Here is a 14959-nt window from a genome sequence, read left to right on the forward strand (position 1 = left end):
GAGCAGGGATGGTCATTTGGTGATGAGTCCTTCAGGAGATGAAGCCTTGGGAGAAAGGCCGGGTGTAAATGGAGAAGATTTCAGAGCTGGAAGAGTGGAGTTTCGAAGACGCACCAGGTGTTGAGTAAAAACCTCACTGGATCATTGAACAGCAGAACAAGATTGTTGTCGCCTGGATTCCGCCTGTGTTAATAGAATTGGGAAATACAAGAGTGAAAAGTGATGGCCTTGGGTTTGCCTATGTTGAGCTGAAGGACATTTTGACTCATCCAGGACTTGATGTGAATTAGGAAGTTGTACAGCAGAGGAGCAGCTTTGGAGTTGATGATGCTGGAGAGGTAGATTTAAAAACACCCATTTCAGGTCTGCCTCTCTCTCCCATTGTCCATCTCCACACAGCTGTCTCATGGTTCCACCCTGCTGGGCTCATCACAAGACATCTAGGGTGGAAAGGCAAGGAAGTATCACTGCTGTTGTACAAAGCACTGGTCAGATCCCATTTGGAGAATTGTGTTCTGGTTTGATCATTCAATGGTCGGACATTCGGCTGAAGGTTTCCGGAGAGTTCTGTTAAGAATGTGAAAGAAGGAATTTGCATTTATAAAGTGCCTTTCACAGCCTCAGATGGTCCTAAAACACTTCACAGCTGATTAAGTACTTCTGAAATGTACACATGACAACAAATTTACACCCAGCAAGGCCCCACAAACAGCAATGGGATAGATGTCCTAATAATCTGTTTCGGTGGGTGTGGACTGAGGGGTAAATATTGCCCCCAGGATAACGGGAGAACTCCCCAGCTCTTCTTCAGCTACTGTACAAGGGATCGTTTACACCCACCTGAGAAGGCAGATGGGGAAAGTCTGATAATACCGGCTCTCCCCCAGTTGGGACTTGAACCCACAACCTTCTAACTCCGAGTGAAGTGTGCCGTCGCTGAGCCAAGGCTGATTCTTCCTTCTTGGATCCTTTGGGCATGAAGGGATGCCTCTGCCCTTTTGTTTGAGTCAGTGCTAAGCTCAGCTGAGGCAGCAATGAGGATGTCACAACTATCTCCAGTGGCATCAGGCTAGGGAGCCTTTCCCCAGTGACTGCACCTCAACCTGGTGGGAAGGCTTCTGAGCTCCTATGACCCCCCCCCTCCCACCTCCAGAGCTAGGCTGGCGGGAGTATAACTCTTGACTGGGACCACCACAGGCAGTCCAGCGGCCCTCCTGGTCGGGGGGGTTGTGAGTCAGGCCAACAGCCGGTCCAGGTGAAAAATGCCTTTCGTTACAGAATCCAGAGTCATCGAGTTACATCGAAACTACAGCACAGAAACGGGCCATTCGGCCCAACTGATCCATGCTCCACACAAGCCTCCTCCCTCCCTACTTCGTCTAACTCTATCAGCTTATCCTTCTATTCCTTTCTCCATCATGTGCTTCCCCTTAAGAAATAGGAGCAGGAGTAGGCCATACGGCCCCTCGAGCCTGCTCCGCCATTCAATAAGATCATGGCTGATCTTCAACCTCAATTTCACTTTCCTGCCCGATCCCCATATCCCTTAAATGTATCTATGCTATTTACCTCAACTACTCCTTGTGGGAGCGAGTTCCACATTCTCACCACTCTCTGGGTGAAGAAGTTTCTCCTGAACTCCCTATTGGATTTATTAGTGACTATCTTATATTTATGGCCCCCTGGTTCTGGTCTCCCCCACAAGTGGAAACATCTTATCTACGTCTACCCTATCAAACCCTTTCATTATCTTAAAGACCTCTATCTGGTCACATCTGGATAAACATCTGGGATGGGTCGTTCTCCACAGTTGTTTCCAGCTCTCCCTCGTTGTCCAAAGACCGGAAGAAATTGAAGACACTTTCAAATATCGAGGAAAGGGAAGAAAATATACAGGAGAAAAGGAAAGAGAGAAAAAGATGATTTTATTTTTTGGTGATGTTACTTAAGGGAGGAATGCTATGAAAGACACGGGGAAAGCTCTCTGCTCTTGCAATGATGCTGTGGGATTTGCAACATCTGCCTGAACCACTGGAACTTGATTGAACATCTCATCCAAAGGACGACACCGGCGGCAAAGTGGCAGTCAGTCAGCCCGCCTACATTATCAGCCCAAGGAGGAGCGTGGGGCTCGGCCGCACAGCCTTTTGACTTACACTGTCAACCGAGCCAAGCCGACAGTCAAGAAGAACACGCCAATGCCACTCGTCCACCCCGTGAGGTGCAGCCTGTCACTTTGAGCTGCATTACGGTGCCATTGGGTGTCTCACCGTGCTGCTTGTGACAGGAGACCGCACACCTGGGATATGTCGATAGTTCTGGGCATTACGGTGCCATTGGGTGTCTCACCGTGCTGCTCGTGACAGGAGACCGCACACCTGGGATATGTCGATAGTTCTGGGTAAAACACAAGCCAAATGTACTGAGGCTGCTTGATACATATTTCAGGGGTGTTCCTGGCTGCCCTGAGAATTCTGTCTGCGTTCGACTGGGGGAAATTGTGCGAAAATAATCCATTCCTCAGTCACCACAAAAATTCAGTGGGAACCTCGTTCGTGTCTCAGTTCAGAGGGATTAGCCAGAATGGAATTATACCTGAGCACCTCCAGTATTACCCCAGGAATGGTGAGGATGGGCAATGTGGTCTGATTCCCCAACTGGCAGAAACGTCACTGACAACTCTTATCTCCAGACTGGGAACGCCACAACTCACAGTTTTGACACTGAACTGACGCTGGAGGCAACATGTTGTGGGGGGAGATTCGCCCTCTGTAGACATCACATGTCACAGTGACTCATTGTCTGAGAATGGCCAGAACATGGGTGCACGTTAACACCTGAGTTCAGTACTGAGCAGCTTTGGGTAAACACCACCCCGGGGACCTGCTTATTAACTGAAAGTTGTTATATCCCACTGAAGTGCGAAGGGAAATAATTAACCCTTTAAGGGCTAAGTTTCTTTTACTGCCTCTTAATAAGCAGGCTTCCTTTCAAGAATACTCTTTGAGAGCAGGAGAAATTAGATAACAGTGTTACAATGTTACAAAAAGAATGTATTATATCAAGGGTTATGTTTTATCAAAGTACAGTATTATAATCCAAGGTGGTGTTCTATCAGTGAGTGCTTTATCAGGGTGTATTACAGTATAAACTGATTAGGGGGAGTTCGTGTATTGGTCAGTAAGACGTAGGTCATGTCTAACTAATCTAATAGAGGGGGATCAGTGGCTGTAGTATTTTTTTTATTCGATCTCGGGATGTGGGCGTCGTTGGCGAGGCCGGCATTTATTGCCCATCCCTAATTGCCCTTGAGAAGGTGGTGGTGAGCCGCCTTCTTGAACCGCTGCAGTCCGTGTGGTGACGGTTCTCCCACAGTGCTGTTAGGAAGGGAGTTCCAGGATTTTGACCCAGTGACGATGAAGGAACGGCGATATATTTCCAAGTCGGGATGGTGTGTGACTTGGAGGGGAACGTTCAGGTGGTGTTGTTCCCATGCGCCTGCTGCTCTTGTCCTTCTAGGTGGTAGAGGTCGCGGGTTTGGGAGGTGCTGTCGAAGAAGCCTTGGCGAGTTGCTGCAGTGCATCCTGTGGATGGCACACACTGCAGCCACAGTGCGCCAGTGGTGAAGGGAGTGAATGTTTAGGGTGGTGGATGGGGTGCCAATCAAGCGGGCTGCTTTGTCCTGGATGGTGTTGAGCTTCTTGAGTGTTGTTGGAGCTGCACTCATCCAGGCAAGTGGAGAGTATTCCATCACACTCCTGACTTGTGCCTTGTAGATGGTGGAAAGGCTTTGGGGAGTCAGGAGGTGAGTCACTCGCCACAGAATACCCAGCCTCTGACCTGCTCTTGTAGCCACAGTATTTATATGGCTGGTCCAGTTAAGTTTCTGGTCAATGGTGACCCCCAGAATGTTGATGGTGGGGGATTCGGCGATGGTAATGCCGTTGAATGTAAAGGGGAGGTGGTTAGACGCTCTCTTGTTGGAGATGGTCATTGTCTGGCACTTGTCTGGTGCGAATGTTACTTCCACTTATCAGCCCAAGCCTGGATGTTGTCCAGGTCTTGCTGCATGCGGACTCGGACTGCTTCATTATCTGAGAGGTGTGAATGGAACTGAACACTGTGCAATCATCAGCGAACATCCGCATTTCTGACCTTTATGATGGAGGGAAGGTCATTGATGAAGCAGCTGAAGATGGTTGGGCCTTGGACACTGCCCTGAGGAACTCCTGCAGCAGTGTCCTGGGGCTGAAATGATTGGCCTCCAACAACCACTACCATCTTCCTTTGTGCTAGGTATGACTCCAGCCACTGGAGACTTTTCCCCCTGATTCCCATTGACTTCAATTTTACTAGGGCTCCTTGGTGCCACACTCGGTCAAATGCTGCCTTGATGTCAAGGGCAGTCACTCTCACCTCACCTTTAGAATTCAGCTCTTTTGTCCATGTTTGGACCAAGGCTGTAATGAGGTCTGGAGCCGAGTGGTCCTGGCGGAACCCAAACTGAGCATCGGTGAGCAGGTTATTGGTGAGTAAGTGCCGTTTGATAGCACTGTCGACGACACCTTCCATCACTTTGCTGATGATTGAGAGTAGACTGATGAGGCGATAATTGGCCGGATTGGATTTGTCCTGCTTTTTATGGACAGGACATACCTGGGCAATTTTCCACATTGTCGGGTAGATGCCAGTGTTGTAGCTGTACTGGAACAGCTTGGCTAGAGGCCCGGCTAGTTCTGGAGCACAAGTCTTCAGCACTACAGCTGGGATGTTGTCAGGGCCCATAGCCTTTGCTGTATCCAGTGCACTCAGCCCTTTCTTGATATCACGTGGAGTGAATCAAATTGGCTGAAGACTGGCTTCTGTGATGGTGGGGATATCGGGAGGAGGCCGAGATGGATCATCCACATGGATATTCAGAAGGCCTTTGATAAGGTTCCACACAAGGGACTGCTAGCTGAAATGAAAAGCATGGAATTGGACACAATGTCATGCCACAGATGGGAAACTGGTCGGGAAAGAGATAATTTGTTTTCTAGTGATGTTGGTTGAGGGTTAAACATTGGCCCCAGGACACCGGGGAGAACTCACCTGCTCTTCTTCGAAATGGTGTCCGTGGGATCTTTTACATCCACCTCTGAGAGCGGACAGCGTCTCGATTTAGCCTCTCATCCAAATGACGGCGCCTCTGACAGTGCAGCGCTCCCTCAGTACTGCTCTGTGCCGGAGTTGGGATAAAACGTACCCTCTTGATTTGGTGAGTGGTGATAAGTGTAGACTCCCAGGGACTGGTCCTCGGGCTGCAGTTTTTCACGATCTATGAACGACCCGGATTTGAGAGTGGAGAGTGGTATATCCAAGTTTTCAGATCATACTAAGATAGGAGGTTTACTGAATCCTGGTCAAGGATTTTAAAATCAATGTGTTGGAGGACAGGAGGGGGAGGGGCAGCTGTGATGAGTGAGTGGAACGTTTTCCAGAATTGGATTGAGGATGGACTACTGGATCAGTTGGAGTTGGAGCAAGATGGAGCTCAGGAGGTCCACAGGGAGTTTAGGGAGAAGTGGGGCCTGGTGGTGATATCGGATCAGTGGTACCCCCCTCCCCGTACAGGTACACTATGGCATCCCAGTGTTCTTCATAATCACAAGAGTTCATATCTGTCTTTACCACCAAGGTGTTAGCCTTGACTCAATGGTAACTTTCTTGCCTCTGAGTCCCACTCAAGCCCCACTCCAGAGACTTGAGCACATAATCCAGCCTCCACTTCAGTGCAGTACTGAGGGAGCGCTGCACTGTCAGAGGCGCCGTCATTTGGATGAGAGGCTAAATGGAGACACTGTCCGCTCTCAGAGGTGGATGTAAAAGATCCCACGGACACCATTTCGAAGAAGAGGAGGGGGAGTTCTCCCCGGTGTCCTGGGGCCAATATTTAACCCTCAACCAACGCCACTAGAAAACAGATGACCTGGTCATTATCACACTGCTGTTTGTGGGATGTTGCTGTGCGCAAATTGATTGCCGCGTTTTCCTAAAAGACATCAGTGACCACACTTCAAAAATACTTCATTGGCTGTAAAGCGCTTTGGGACGTCCTGAGGTTGTGAAACGGCGCTGTGTAAATTAAAATCTTTCTTTCTACTGACCCCCTGTTGTGCGGCTCGATACACAGGGCAGAGAAAGAAGCTAAAAATAAAAAAGAGAGTGGGTCTGTCTCGCACTGTGATTATATTGAGCAATAATACACCTTCGCAGACAGGGGAGAGATTTAATGCTGACGAGTTACTTGTGGTCACCAAGAAGCCAAGTAATTAAATGTTGCAAGAAATCTGGCACACACCCTGGTCTATGTGTGTCAATTTCCTAACTAATTAGATGAAGAAAGCTGGGGTATTGGAGTTGATATAAACACAGACACACAGGTCGTACGGCAGGGGAAGATTGCAGCAAGGAGTAAGTGAATGCTGCTGAGTGGTTTGTGCCTTTCAATCTTTTGGTGCTGGGTTAGTTGCCTGTGGGAGCGGTAATGCCGTCGGTAGCAGGTTAGGCACTTGACCCTGGGCTTGTGTTGGAGAGCTGGGTGAAGGCAGGAATTCAATCATTCGAGGGACGGGCTGTTTTTGGAGTCGATGCCCGAGTCAGGCAGTCACGGGGGGGAGCTCGCCTGTCCTGTACACAGGTGGGTTTTACCTGCTGTTGTGTGTGATTTATTGGGTGAATCGGGAGCTGGTGTGGCTGGTGGATCGAGTGTGTGTGTGACCCACTTCAATACTGTTTACTGATCAGGGAAAGTGCCCCAGAGAAGGCTTGAGTGCACAGCGAGTTTGAAAATGACGGTTTGCGATATTAACAGACGAAGGTTTAATGGCCCAGAAATACGCTGGAGCGAGCGCTGAGAATTGGATTCTTTGTCCTCACTCTCCAGGTCGTGTTATATTTTGTGCCTCAAATTGCTGGAAGTGCGAGCTGATAACAAGGTTATCGGGAATCCGGGACCTCCTGAGCTTCGGGTCCAACAGTCTATCACCTTCACCACTGAAATTTAAAAATAGAGAAAGAAACAGAGCGAACGGCGGAGAAGGAAATAGAAAGAAAGACTTGCAGGTTTGGGATTGGCGGGCTGTAATTAGTGGGGTGCCGCAAGGATCAGTGCTTGGGCCTCAGCTATTTACAATCTATATTAATGGTTTAGATGAGGGGACCGAGTGAAATGTATCCAAGTTTGCTTGGAAGCTACAAAAAATCTGCAAAGGGACATAGACAGGTTAAGTGAGTGGGTGAGAAGGTGGCAGATGGAGTTTAATGTGGGTAAATGTGAAATTATCCACTTTGGTAGGAAGAATAGAAAAGCAGAATATTTTTTAAAAGATGAGAGACTAAGAAATGTTGGTGTTCAGAGGGTATCCTTGTACATAATACAGAAAGTTAACATGCAGCTACAGCAAGCAATTAGGAAGGCAAATGGTATGTTGGCCTTTATTGCAAGGGGCTTGGAGTACAAGAGTAAGGAGGTCTTGCTGCAATTATATAGGACTCTAGTGAGACCCCACCTGGAGCACTATGTACAGATTTGATCTCCTTACCTAAGAGGCGGTGCAACGAAGGTTCACTGGATTGATTCCTGGGATGAGAGGGTTGTCCTATGAGGAGAGATTGAGTAGAATGGGCCTATACTCTCTGGAGTTCAGAAGAATGAGAGGTGACCTCATTGAAACGTATAAAATTCTTACAGGGCTTGACAGGGTAGATGCTGAGAGGCTGTTTCCCCTGGCTGGAGAGTCTAGAACTAGGGGTCATAGTCTCAGGATAAGGGGTCGGCCATTTAGGACCGAGATGAGGAAAACTTTCTTCATTCAGAAAGTGGTGAATCTTTGGAATTCTCTACTCCAGAGGTCTGTGGATGCTCAGTCATTGGGTATGTTTAAGGCTGAGATCAACAGATTTTTGGACACTAAGGGAATCAAGGGATATGGGGATCAGGGGGGAAAGTGGAGTTGAGGTAAAAGATCAGCCTTTTTAAAATTTGTTCGTGGGATGTGGGCAGGGCCAGCATTTATTGCCCATCCCTAATTGCCCTTGGGAAGGTGGTGGTGAGCCGCCTTCTTGAAAACTGAGTAGCTTGCTGGGCCATTTCAGAGGGCGATTAAGAATCAACCACATTGCTGTTAGTCAGGAGTCACATATAGGCCAGACCGGGTAAGGACGGCAGGTTTCCTTCCCTAAAGGACATTAGTGAACCAGATGGGTTCTTGATGTGATTGAATGGCGGAGAAGGCTCGAGGGGCCGTGTGGTCTACTCCTGCTCCTATTTCTTGTGTTCTTGCATTTATATAGCGCCTTTCATGATCTCAGGACATCCCAAAGTGCTTTACAGCCAATGAAGTACTTTTGAAGTGTAGTCACTGTTGTAATGTAGGAAACGCAACAGCCAATTTGCGCACAGCAAGATCCCACAAACAGCAATGTGATAATGACCAGATCATCTGTTTTTTTAGTGATGTTGGTTGAGGGATAAATATTGGCCAGGACATCGGGGAGAACTCCCCCTGCTCTTCTTCGAATAGTGGCCGTGGGATATTTTACGTCCACCTGAGAGGGCAGACGGGGCCTCGGTTTAACGTCTCATCCAAAAGACGGCACCTCCAACAGTGCAGCACTCCCCCAGTACTGCCCCTCTAACAGTGCAGTGCTCCCCCAGTACTGCCCCTCTAACAGTGCAGTGCTCCCTCAGTACTGCCCCTCTAACAGTGCAGAGCTCCCTCAGTACTGCACTGGAGTGTCAGCCTGGATTATGGGCTCAAGTCTCTGGAGTGGGACTCAAACTCAGAACCTCCTGACTGAGAGGTGAGCGAGTTACCCACTGAGGCACGAGCCATAGGGTGAAACAGAGTGTAATTAGATACAGAAAGAGAAATAAAGAGAGGGAAAGAAAGGGAGTGGATTAAGAGAGAGAGAAATAAAGAGACCGAAAGGAAAAGTAAGAAATGTTTTTTTTAAAAAATGTAAAATTTGAAAAACCTCCAGGAACAATTTATTACCTGCAGGAGTGAGACTCCGCAGTTTCATTGTTCCCTTCTCTCTCCGATTGTTGAGTTTCATGTCAGGACCACAAATCATGTCATTTAACAGGGTCCTTACGACATGAAATACCAGCCCCCAAATACCTGCGATGAGTATTTACGCTGCACATCCAGCGGTTTCTTGACACTCACGGGGATGTTGAGGGCGAGCTCCCGTTTTCGCGAGGCTGACGGGGCGGAGCGGTGCAAACCGTCCAGCGATTTGTGACGATTCGCAACTCACGGGCGCATCTTTTCCCCGCCGCGAATCGCTGGGTTTTTGACGCCCCAATAATGACAGGCCGCCTTCGCGGACTCTCCGTTGTTCTCCTAGCAATTTCTGGGCCAAAGAAAAATGTGTTTTGCGGGATATTCCCCTGTCTGCTATTTTCATGAACCTTTGTCACTCCTGGGGACCCGTGTCCTTTAGCGGAGTTTACCTGAAAGGTCTCGGGTGTTTCCTGCAAGTTACAGAACGAGAACCCCAGGGGGCATAGAGCAAAGGGCAAGGTCTTAAGCAGAGGGACCGAAGGCACGTAGAGCTGGTCTCAAATACAGAGCCGTTGACATTTGGGGTGGGTTTGACCCCCAGAGGGACATCCTTTAGCAGGTCAGGGGGTTTGCCCCTGATGCCTCAGTGAGCTCATCCGTTGAGCCATCAAACCGCGCAGAGCAGGAAGATCCCGCGTCCGATCTGTTGTTTGCCCTCGGTGTTTCCAGATTGAAGTCCCTGCTCCTGATCACTCTACACTGGCCCTTCCTCCCTGCTCTCTCCCCAACCCCCCCCCTCCCTCCCCTCCGCCTCCTTGCTGGAGGTACACGTGTGGATGTCAGGTGAGGGAAGGATTGTGCTGAGCGGAGATGCCGCAACAGTCGAATAGCCCGCTAACACTGACAGTTGAGGCTCACACGTTAATGATAGCCATTTAGGTGAAGAACTGGAGGGTCTTTGGAGCTCAGCACAGACTCAGGAGGAGGGGTGAAAGATAGGAGGGGAGGGGGAGGGGGAGATGGCAATGAATTGGTAACAAATATTAACCAGTGAATGGTAGGTGCTAACCTATTGGGTTTTTGTCTGTTCTCTAGCGCACAGTGATCAGACGTGCTCAGCGTGCACCTTGGACACAGGCCAGCTGTTAAAATGCTTCCAGTATTAGTGCTGATTTTGCACCTGCTGCCCCAAGGCATTCTGGCTCAGTTGTAAGTAACCATTTTACATTATCAATATTAGTAAAAACAAAGATCGGTGACTGTCATCGGAGCATCGGAATCGCTAAACAAAAATAGACCGAGGTCCATCTGGTTCACCTTCTCCCATCCTGGGCAGTCACATGATACATGTTGATTAATCACAGCAATCAATCTATCGATTCGTCTACAACAGACCCAGACATGAGGCGGGGAAAACCCCCAGTGGGGGAGAGCTTTGGGAACCAGAGGTCCAAAGTCACCAGACCCTCCCACGCATGTTTCACTCACCACACGTCACGTCTCAAATTACTCACATACTGTAGCCCAAAATGTTGCTCCGAGCAGCGAACGAACAGCGCTCGCTGCTCCATTGATTTATTCCCACCCACAAACTTAAGGCTTACCACGCTGTTAAATCTTAGTTTAGAGCTGATATTTTTTTAGCCTATCTTTTTTTGTAGCGATATTACTTAGTTTCCAGCTGGGCAGGAGAGCAAGTTGGCGCTGGTCGATTGATTCCAGCCGGCGAGGTCCCTTTAACGCGAGTCTGTCACATCGCCGGCGAACCAGGAAGAGCAGGTTCCGGATTTCCGCGGTCTTTACTGCGTGAAGTTCCTCTAATTCAAAGCTGAGACAAGTCCAGCGTTAACTCCGGCGGTGCTAAGACCATGCGAGCAATCAGAGGACCGTACTCTCGTCAATCAGAGTGCAGCATTTTTGATAAGAGTGAGTGAGTCAAAACCAGGAAATGAAAGGTAAAAAATTAAAAACTTTGTAGGAACAAATAGAGGCAGTGAAATAAAGAGAGGGTAAGAAATATCGAATTAAAAGATAGAGCTAAAAGAGACAGAAAGAAAAAGTAAAAAAAAAAATAAAATTAAAAGCTTTTTATTAAATGTCCAACAACTCTTAAAATCACAATTAATGATACTCCACATTTTTTTAAGTTAATTTTCAGTGCCAAAGAGGTTGTTTGGCCGTCATTAAGACTTACCACGTCGTTAAATCTTAGTTTAGAGCTGATATTTTTGAGCATACCTTTTTTGTGGCAATATTACTTAGTTTCCAGCTGGGCAGGAGAGCAAGTTGGCGCTGGTCGATTGATTCCAGCCGGCGAGGTCCCTTTAACGCGAGTCTGTCACATCGCCGGCGAACCAGGAAGAGCAGGTTGCGGATTTCCGCAATTCGCTCCGCGTGTGCGGAGGCCGGAACTTGCTACTCGATTTCGCTGTTGAGCTCACCTTTATTTGAGAAGCAATTTCTGGGCCATAATTTTCTGAACGAAATCTCCTGTAATTTGTATTTGGATGAATCAATACTTGCAGCGTCTCCCTAGGGAGCCTGTTCCGCAGATTATAAATGGTTTTCACTGCAGTTGACTGACTTGTGATGCAATGACGTGTAAGGAGTAAATTACGCCGTTGGATTTTGCAGGGACTTGAAGCCATACTTCTGTTCCGAGGTTAATGAGTGTTACTCCTTCATCGACGTCTGCAAGGATTCAGAGTATGAGGTAATGTTGAATATTCAGCCCATGCTAATCAAACTAATCACACAGAGACATCAGTAGGCATCAATGCATCCTGAAACACACTGGGCTCCCACCTCCTTAATATTTTTACTTTAAACGATCAAATGTGGAGAGTTGAGATGCACAATTCCTCCTCCGTGGAGTGACAGCAAAGATAACAACAACTACTTGCATTTATATAGCGCCTTTAACATAGTGAAACGTCCCCAAGGCGCTTCACAGGAGCGATTATCAAACAAAATTTGACACCGAGCCACATAAGGAGATATTAGGACAGGTGACCAAAAGCTTGGTCAAAGAGGGAGGTTTTAAGGAGCGTCTTAAAGGAGGAGAGAGAGGCGGAGAGGTTTAGGGAGGGAATTCCAGAGTTTAGGGCTCAGGCAGCTGAAGGCACGGCCGCCAATGGTGGGGCGATTAAAATCGGGGGATGCGCAAGAGGTAAGAATTGGAGGAACGCAGAGATCTCGGAGGGTTGTAGGGCTGGAGGAGGTTACAGGGATAGGGAGGCGCGAGGGCCATGGAGGGATTTGAAAACAAGGATGAGAATTTTAAAATCGAGGCGTTCCCGGACCAGGAGCCAATGTAGGTCGGCGAGCACAGTGGGTGATGGGAGAACGGGACTTGGTGCGAGTTAGGATATGGGGCAGCCATTCAGCCCCTCGAGCCTGTTCTGCCATTCAACTAAATCATGGCTGGTCTGTGTACCTAAACTCCATTTACCTGCCTTTTCTCCATACCCCTCGATACAAAAAACAAAACTCCATCGATCTCAGTCTTGAAAGCTCTAACTGACCCCCAGCACCCACAGCCTTTTGGGGGAAGAGAGTTCCAGATTTCTACTACCCTTTGTGTGAAAAAGTGCTTCTGGTTTCCCTGCCGACGGGCCCAGCTCTAATTTATATGATTAAGACTCTCGGGACTCTTGCAGGGCTGGACGACTGTCCAGAGTGGGCCTGGACTCTGCTGTTAGTTGGTGTAAATAAGAAAAAGGGGGGAAATGAACAAAAGACCTTTTCTACTGAGTTAGGTAAATTTTTGATCAGCGAGGGAGTCAAAGGATATGGGGAAAGGGCGGGAAAGTGGAGTTGAGGTAAAAATCAGATCAGCCATGATCTCATTAAATGGCGGAGCAGGCTCGAGGGGCCGAATGGCCTACCCCTGCTCCTATCTCTTATGGGCTTATGGTCTACTCAAGCAGCCTGTATGTTGGCGGTGGCTCAGGGAAATAGTTGGAGCAATATGTTTCAGGTGATGCAACGACAAAGCAAAATAATGAGAGAGCAAATGGTGGACCAGTCATCACCAATGGGTCTATTGCTACAAACCACGTAGAGTGAAATCAGCTCCGAATTCTGTCTTTACCTGACCTTTGAGCGCTCAGTGCTGACTTTAGACGCTAGGTATTAACGGATGGAAGTTTGCCATGTTGGTCTGATCTTTGTTTTCCACCATTCTCACGGAGATTTCAGCTCGTTTATTTTATCATCTCAGTGTACCAGGCATTCTTCTGTTATTATTGCCAACAGTATTTTTATTTATTTATTCTTTCCCGGGAGGTGGGCATCGCTGGCAAGGCCGGCATTTGTTGCCCAACTCTGAGTGGCTTTGATACAACTGAATGGCTTGCTAGGCCACTCCGGAGGGCAGTTAAGAGTCGGCGTGGGGCCACATATAGGCCAGAACGGGTAAGGACGGCAGGTCTCCTTCCCCGAAGGACGTCACTGAACCAGTTGGGTTTTTACGACAATCCGACAGCTTCACGGTCACTTTTACTGAGACCAGATTTTTATTTCCAGATGTTAAAAATTGAATTTAAATTCTCATGCTGCCCCAGTGGGATTATGGACCCACATTCTCAGCGTTATTAGTCCGGTAACATAACTACTACACTGCCGTACCCTGAATTGCTATGCACAAAAATGCTGTATTGGCTTCACTGTACTTCTTTGGCTGTGATGCGCTTTGGGATGTCCTGAGGTTATGAAAGACGCTGTAGAAATACAAGTTTATTCTCTCTAAAAATGAATGAAACCAAGTCCATCTAGCACTGACATTTAGTATTTGGTGAGTGTAAAAAGAATTGTACAAATAACGAATGGAACTCTTTCATAAAGCTGCCAAAACTGGAGTGTCAGTCAGACGTGGGCCTCTGATATCTGGACTGGCTTGAGTGGTATCTGAGCAAATAAACCAGTGTTCACACTGTGCTTCTACCAACAGACACGTAGCTACGAACAGAGTACGTGGATCGGGTCTTATATTTTGCCCAGCGAGGGGAGGGAGCGTGCAGTTGCTCGCCTAGCAGAATACTTTAATAAGTACAATGGAGCAGGTAGGTCATGGCTGAACACCTGAGTTAAATTGATGAGAGCCCAGGAAGGCTTGACTTACATCTGAAACAATGCAAAAACAAGAAGGAAAAAGCAAACTCAGTACATGAAAGGAAAACAAATCAACCAAACCAAACCAAACCAACCCAAAGCAATCCAAGCCAAGCCAAACTAAACCAAACTAATTCAAACAACCCAAAGCAATGCAACCCAAGCCAAGGTGAATTAAGCCAAGATAAACTAAAGCACATCAAACAAAGAATAACTAAACCAAATGAAACTACGGCAAACTAAACCATGTCAAACAAAGGAAAGCAAAACCAAGTGAATGGATTTTTACCATAATGACAAAGTTCTGTTTACAATCAAAGTGCAAACAACTTAAAACAGTTTAATTTAATTTCTTTATTGGTGTAAAGTGCTGACTATCAGTGGTTTCTGGGATTGTACTGGTGTCGGTAGTGATCTGGTTAACTTGTTGTTTATCAGTAGTGATCTGGTTAACTCCCTGGCCACTGTCTGAGGCTAGACCAGACCGTTCGCAACCTTGGCGTCCTATTTGACCCTGAGATGAACTTCCGACCCCATGTCCGCTCCATCGCCAAGACCGCCTACTTCCACCTCCGTAATATCGGCCGTCTCCGCCCCCGCCTCAGCTCATCAGCTGCTGAAACCCTCATCCGTGCCTTTGTTACCTCCAGACTGGACTATTCCAATGCTCTCCTGGCCGGCCTCCCATCTTCCACCCTCCATAAATTTGAGCTCATCCAAAACTCTGCTGCCCGTATCCTAACTCGCACCAAGTCCCGTTCTCCCATCACCCCCCTGTGCTCGCTGACCCACATTGG

General features: G+C 47.9%; 1 protein-coding gene across 4 annotated transcripts in view; it reads left to right on the forward strand.

Moving 5' to 3' along the window:
* The window catches only part of LOC137305051 (heme-binding protein 2-like), a 49818-nt gene that overhangs the window by 26494 nt on the left and 8365 nt on the right, over positions 1-14959 (forward strand). For all 4 annotated transcript variants that reach the window (XM_067973821.1, XM_067973820.1, XM_067973823.1 and 1 more), the window contains 3 exons: positions 10146-10259; positions 11685-11763; positions 14002-14113. In XM_067973821.1, coding sequence (XP_067829922.1) covers positions 10201-10259; positions 11685-11763; positions 14002-14113 — 250 coding nt within the window. In that variant the 5' untranslated portion in view covers positions 10146-10200. The remainder of the gene's footprint in view (positions 1-10145; positions 10260-11684; positions 11764-14001; positions 14114-14959) is intronic.

Source organism: Heptranchias perlo, chromosome 39, assembly GCF_035084215.1.
Source record: "Heptranchias perlo isolate sHepPer1 chromosome 39, sHepPer1.hap1, whole genome shotgun sequence".
Taxonomy (NCBI): domain Eukaryota; kingdom Metazoa; phylum Chordata; class Chondrichthyes; order Hexanchiformes; family Hexanchidae; genus Heptranchias; species Heptranchias perlo.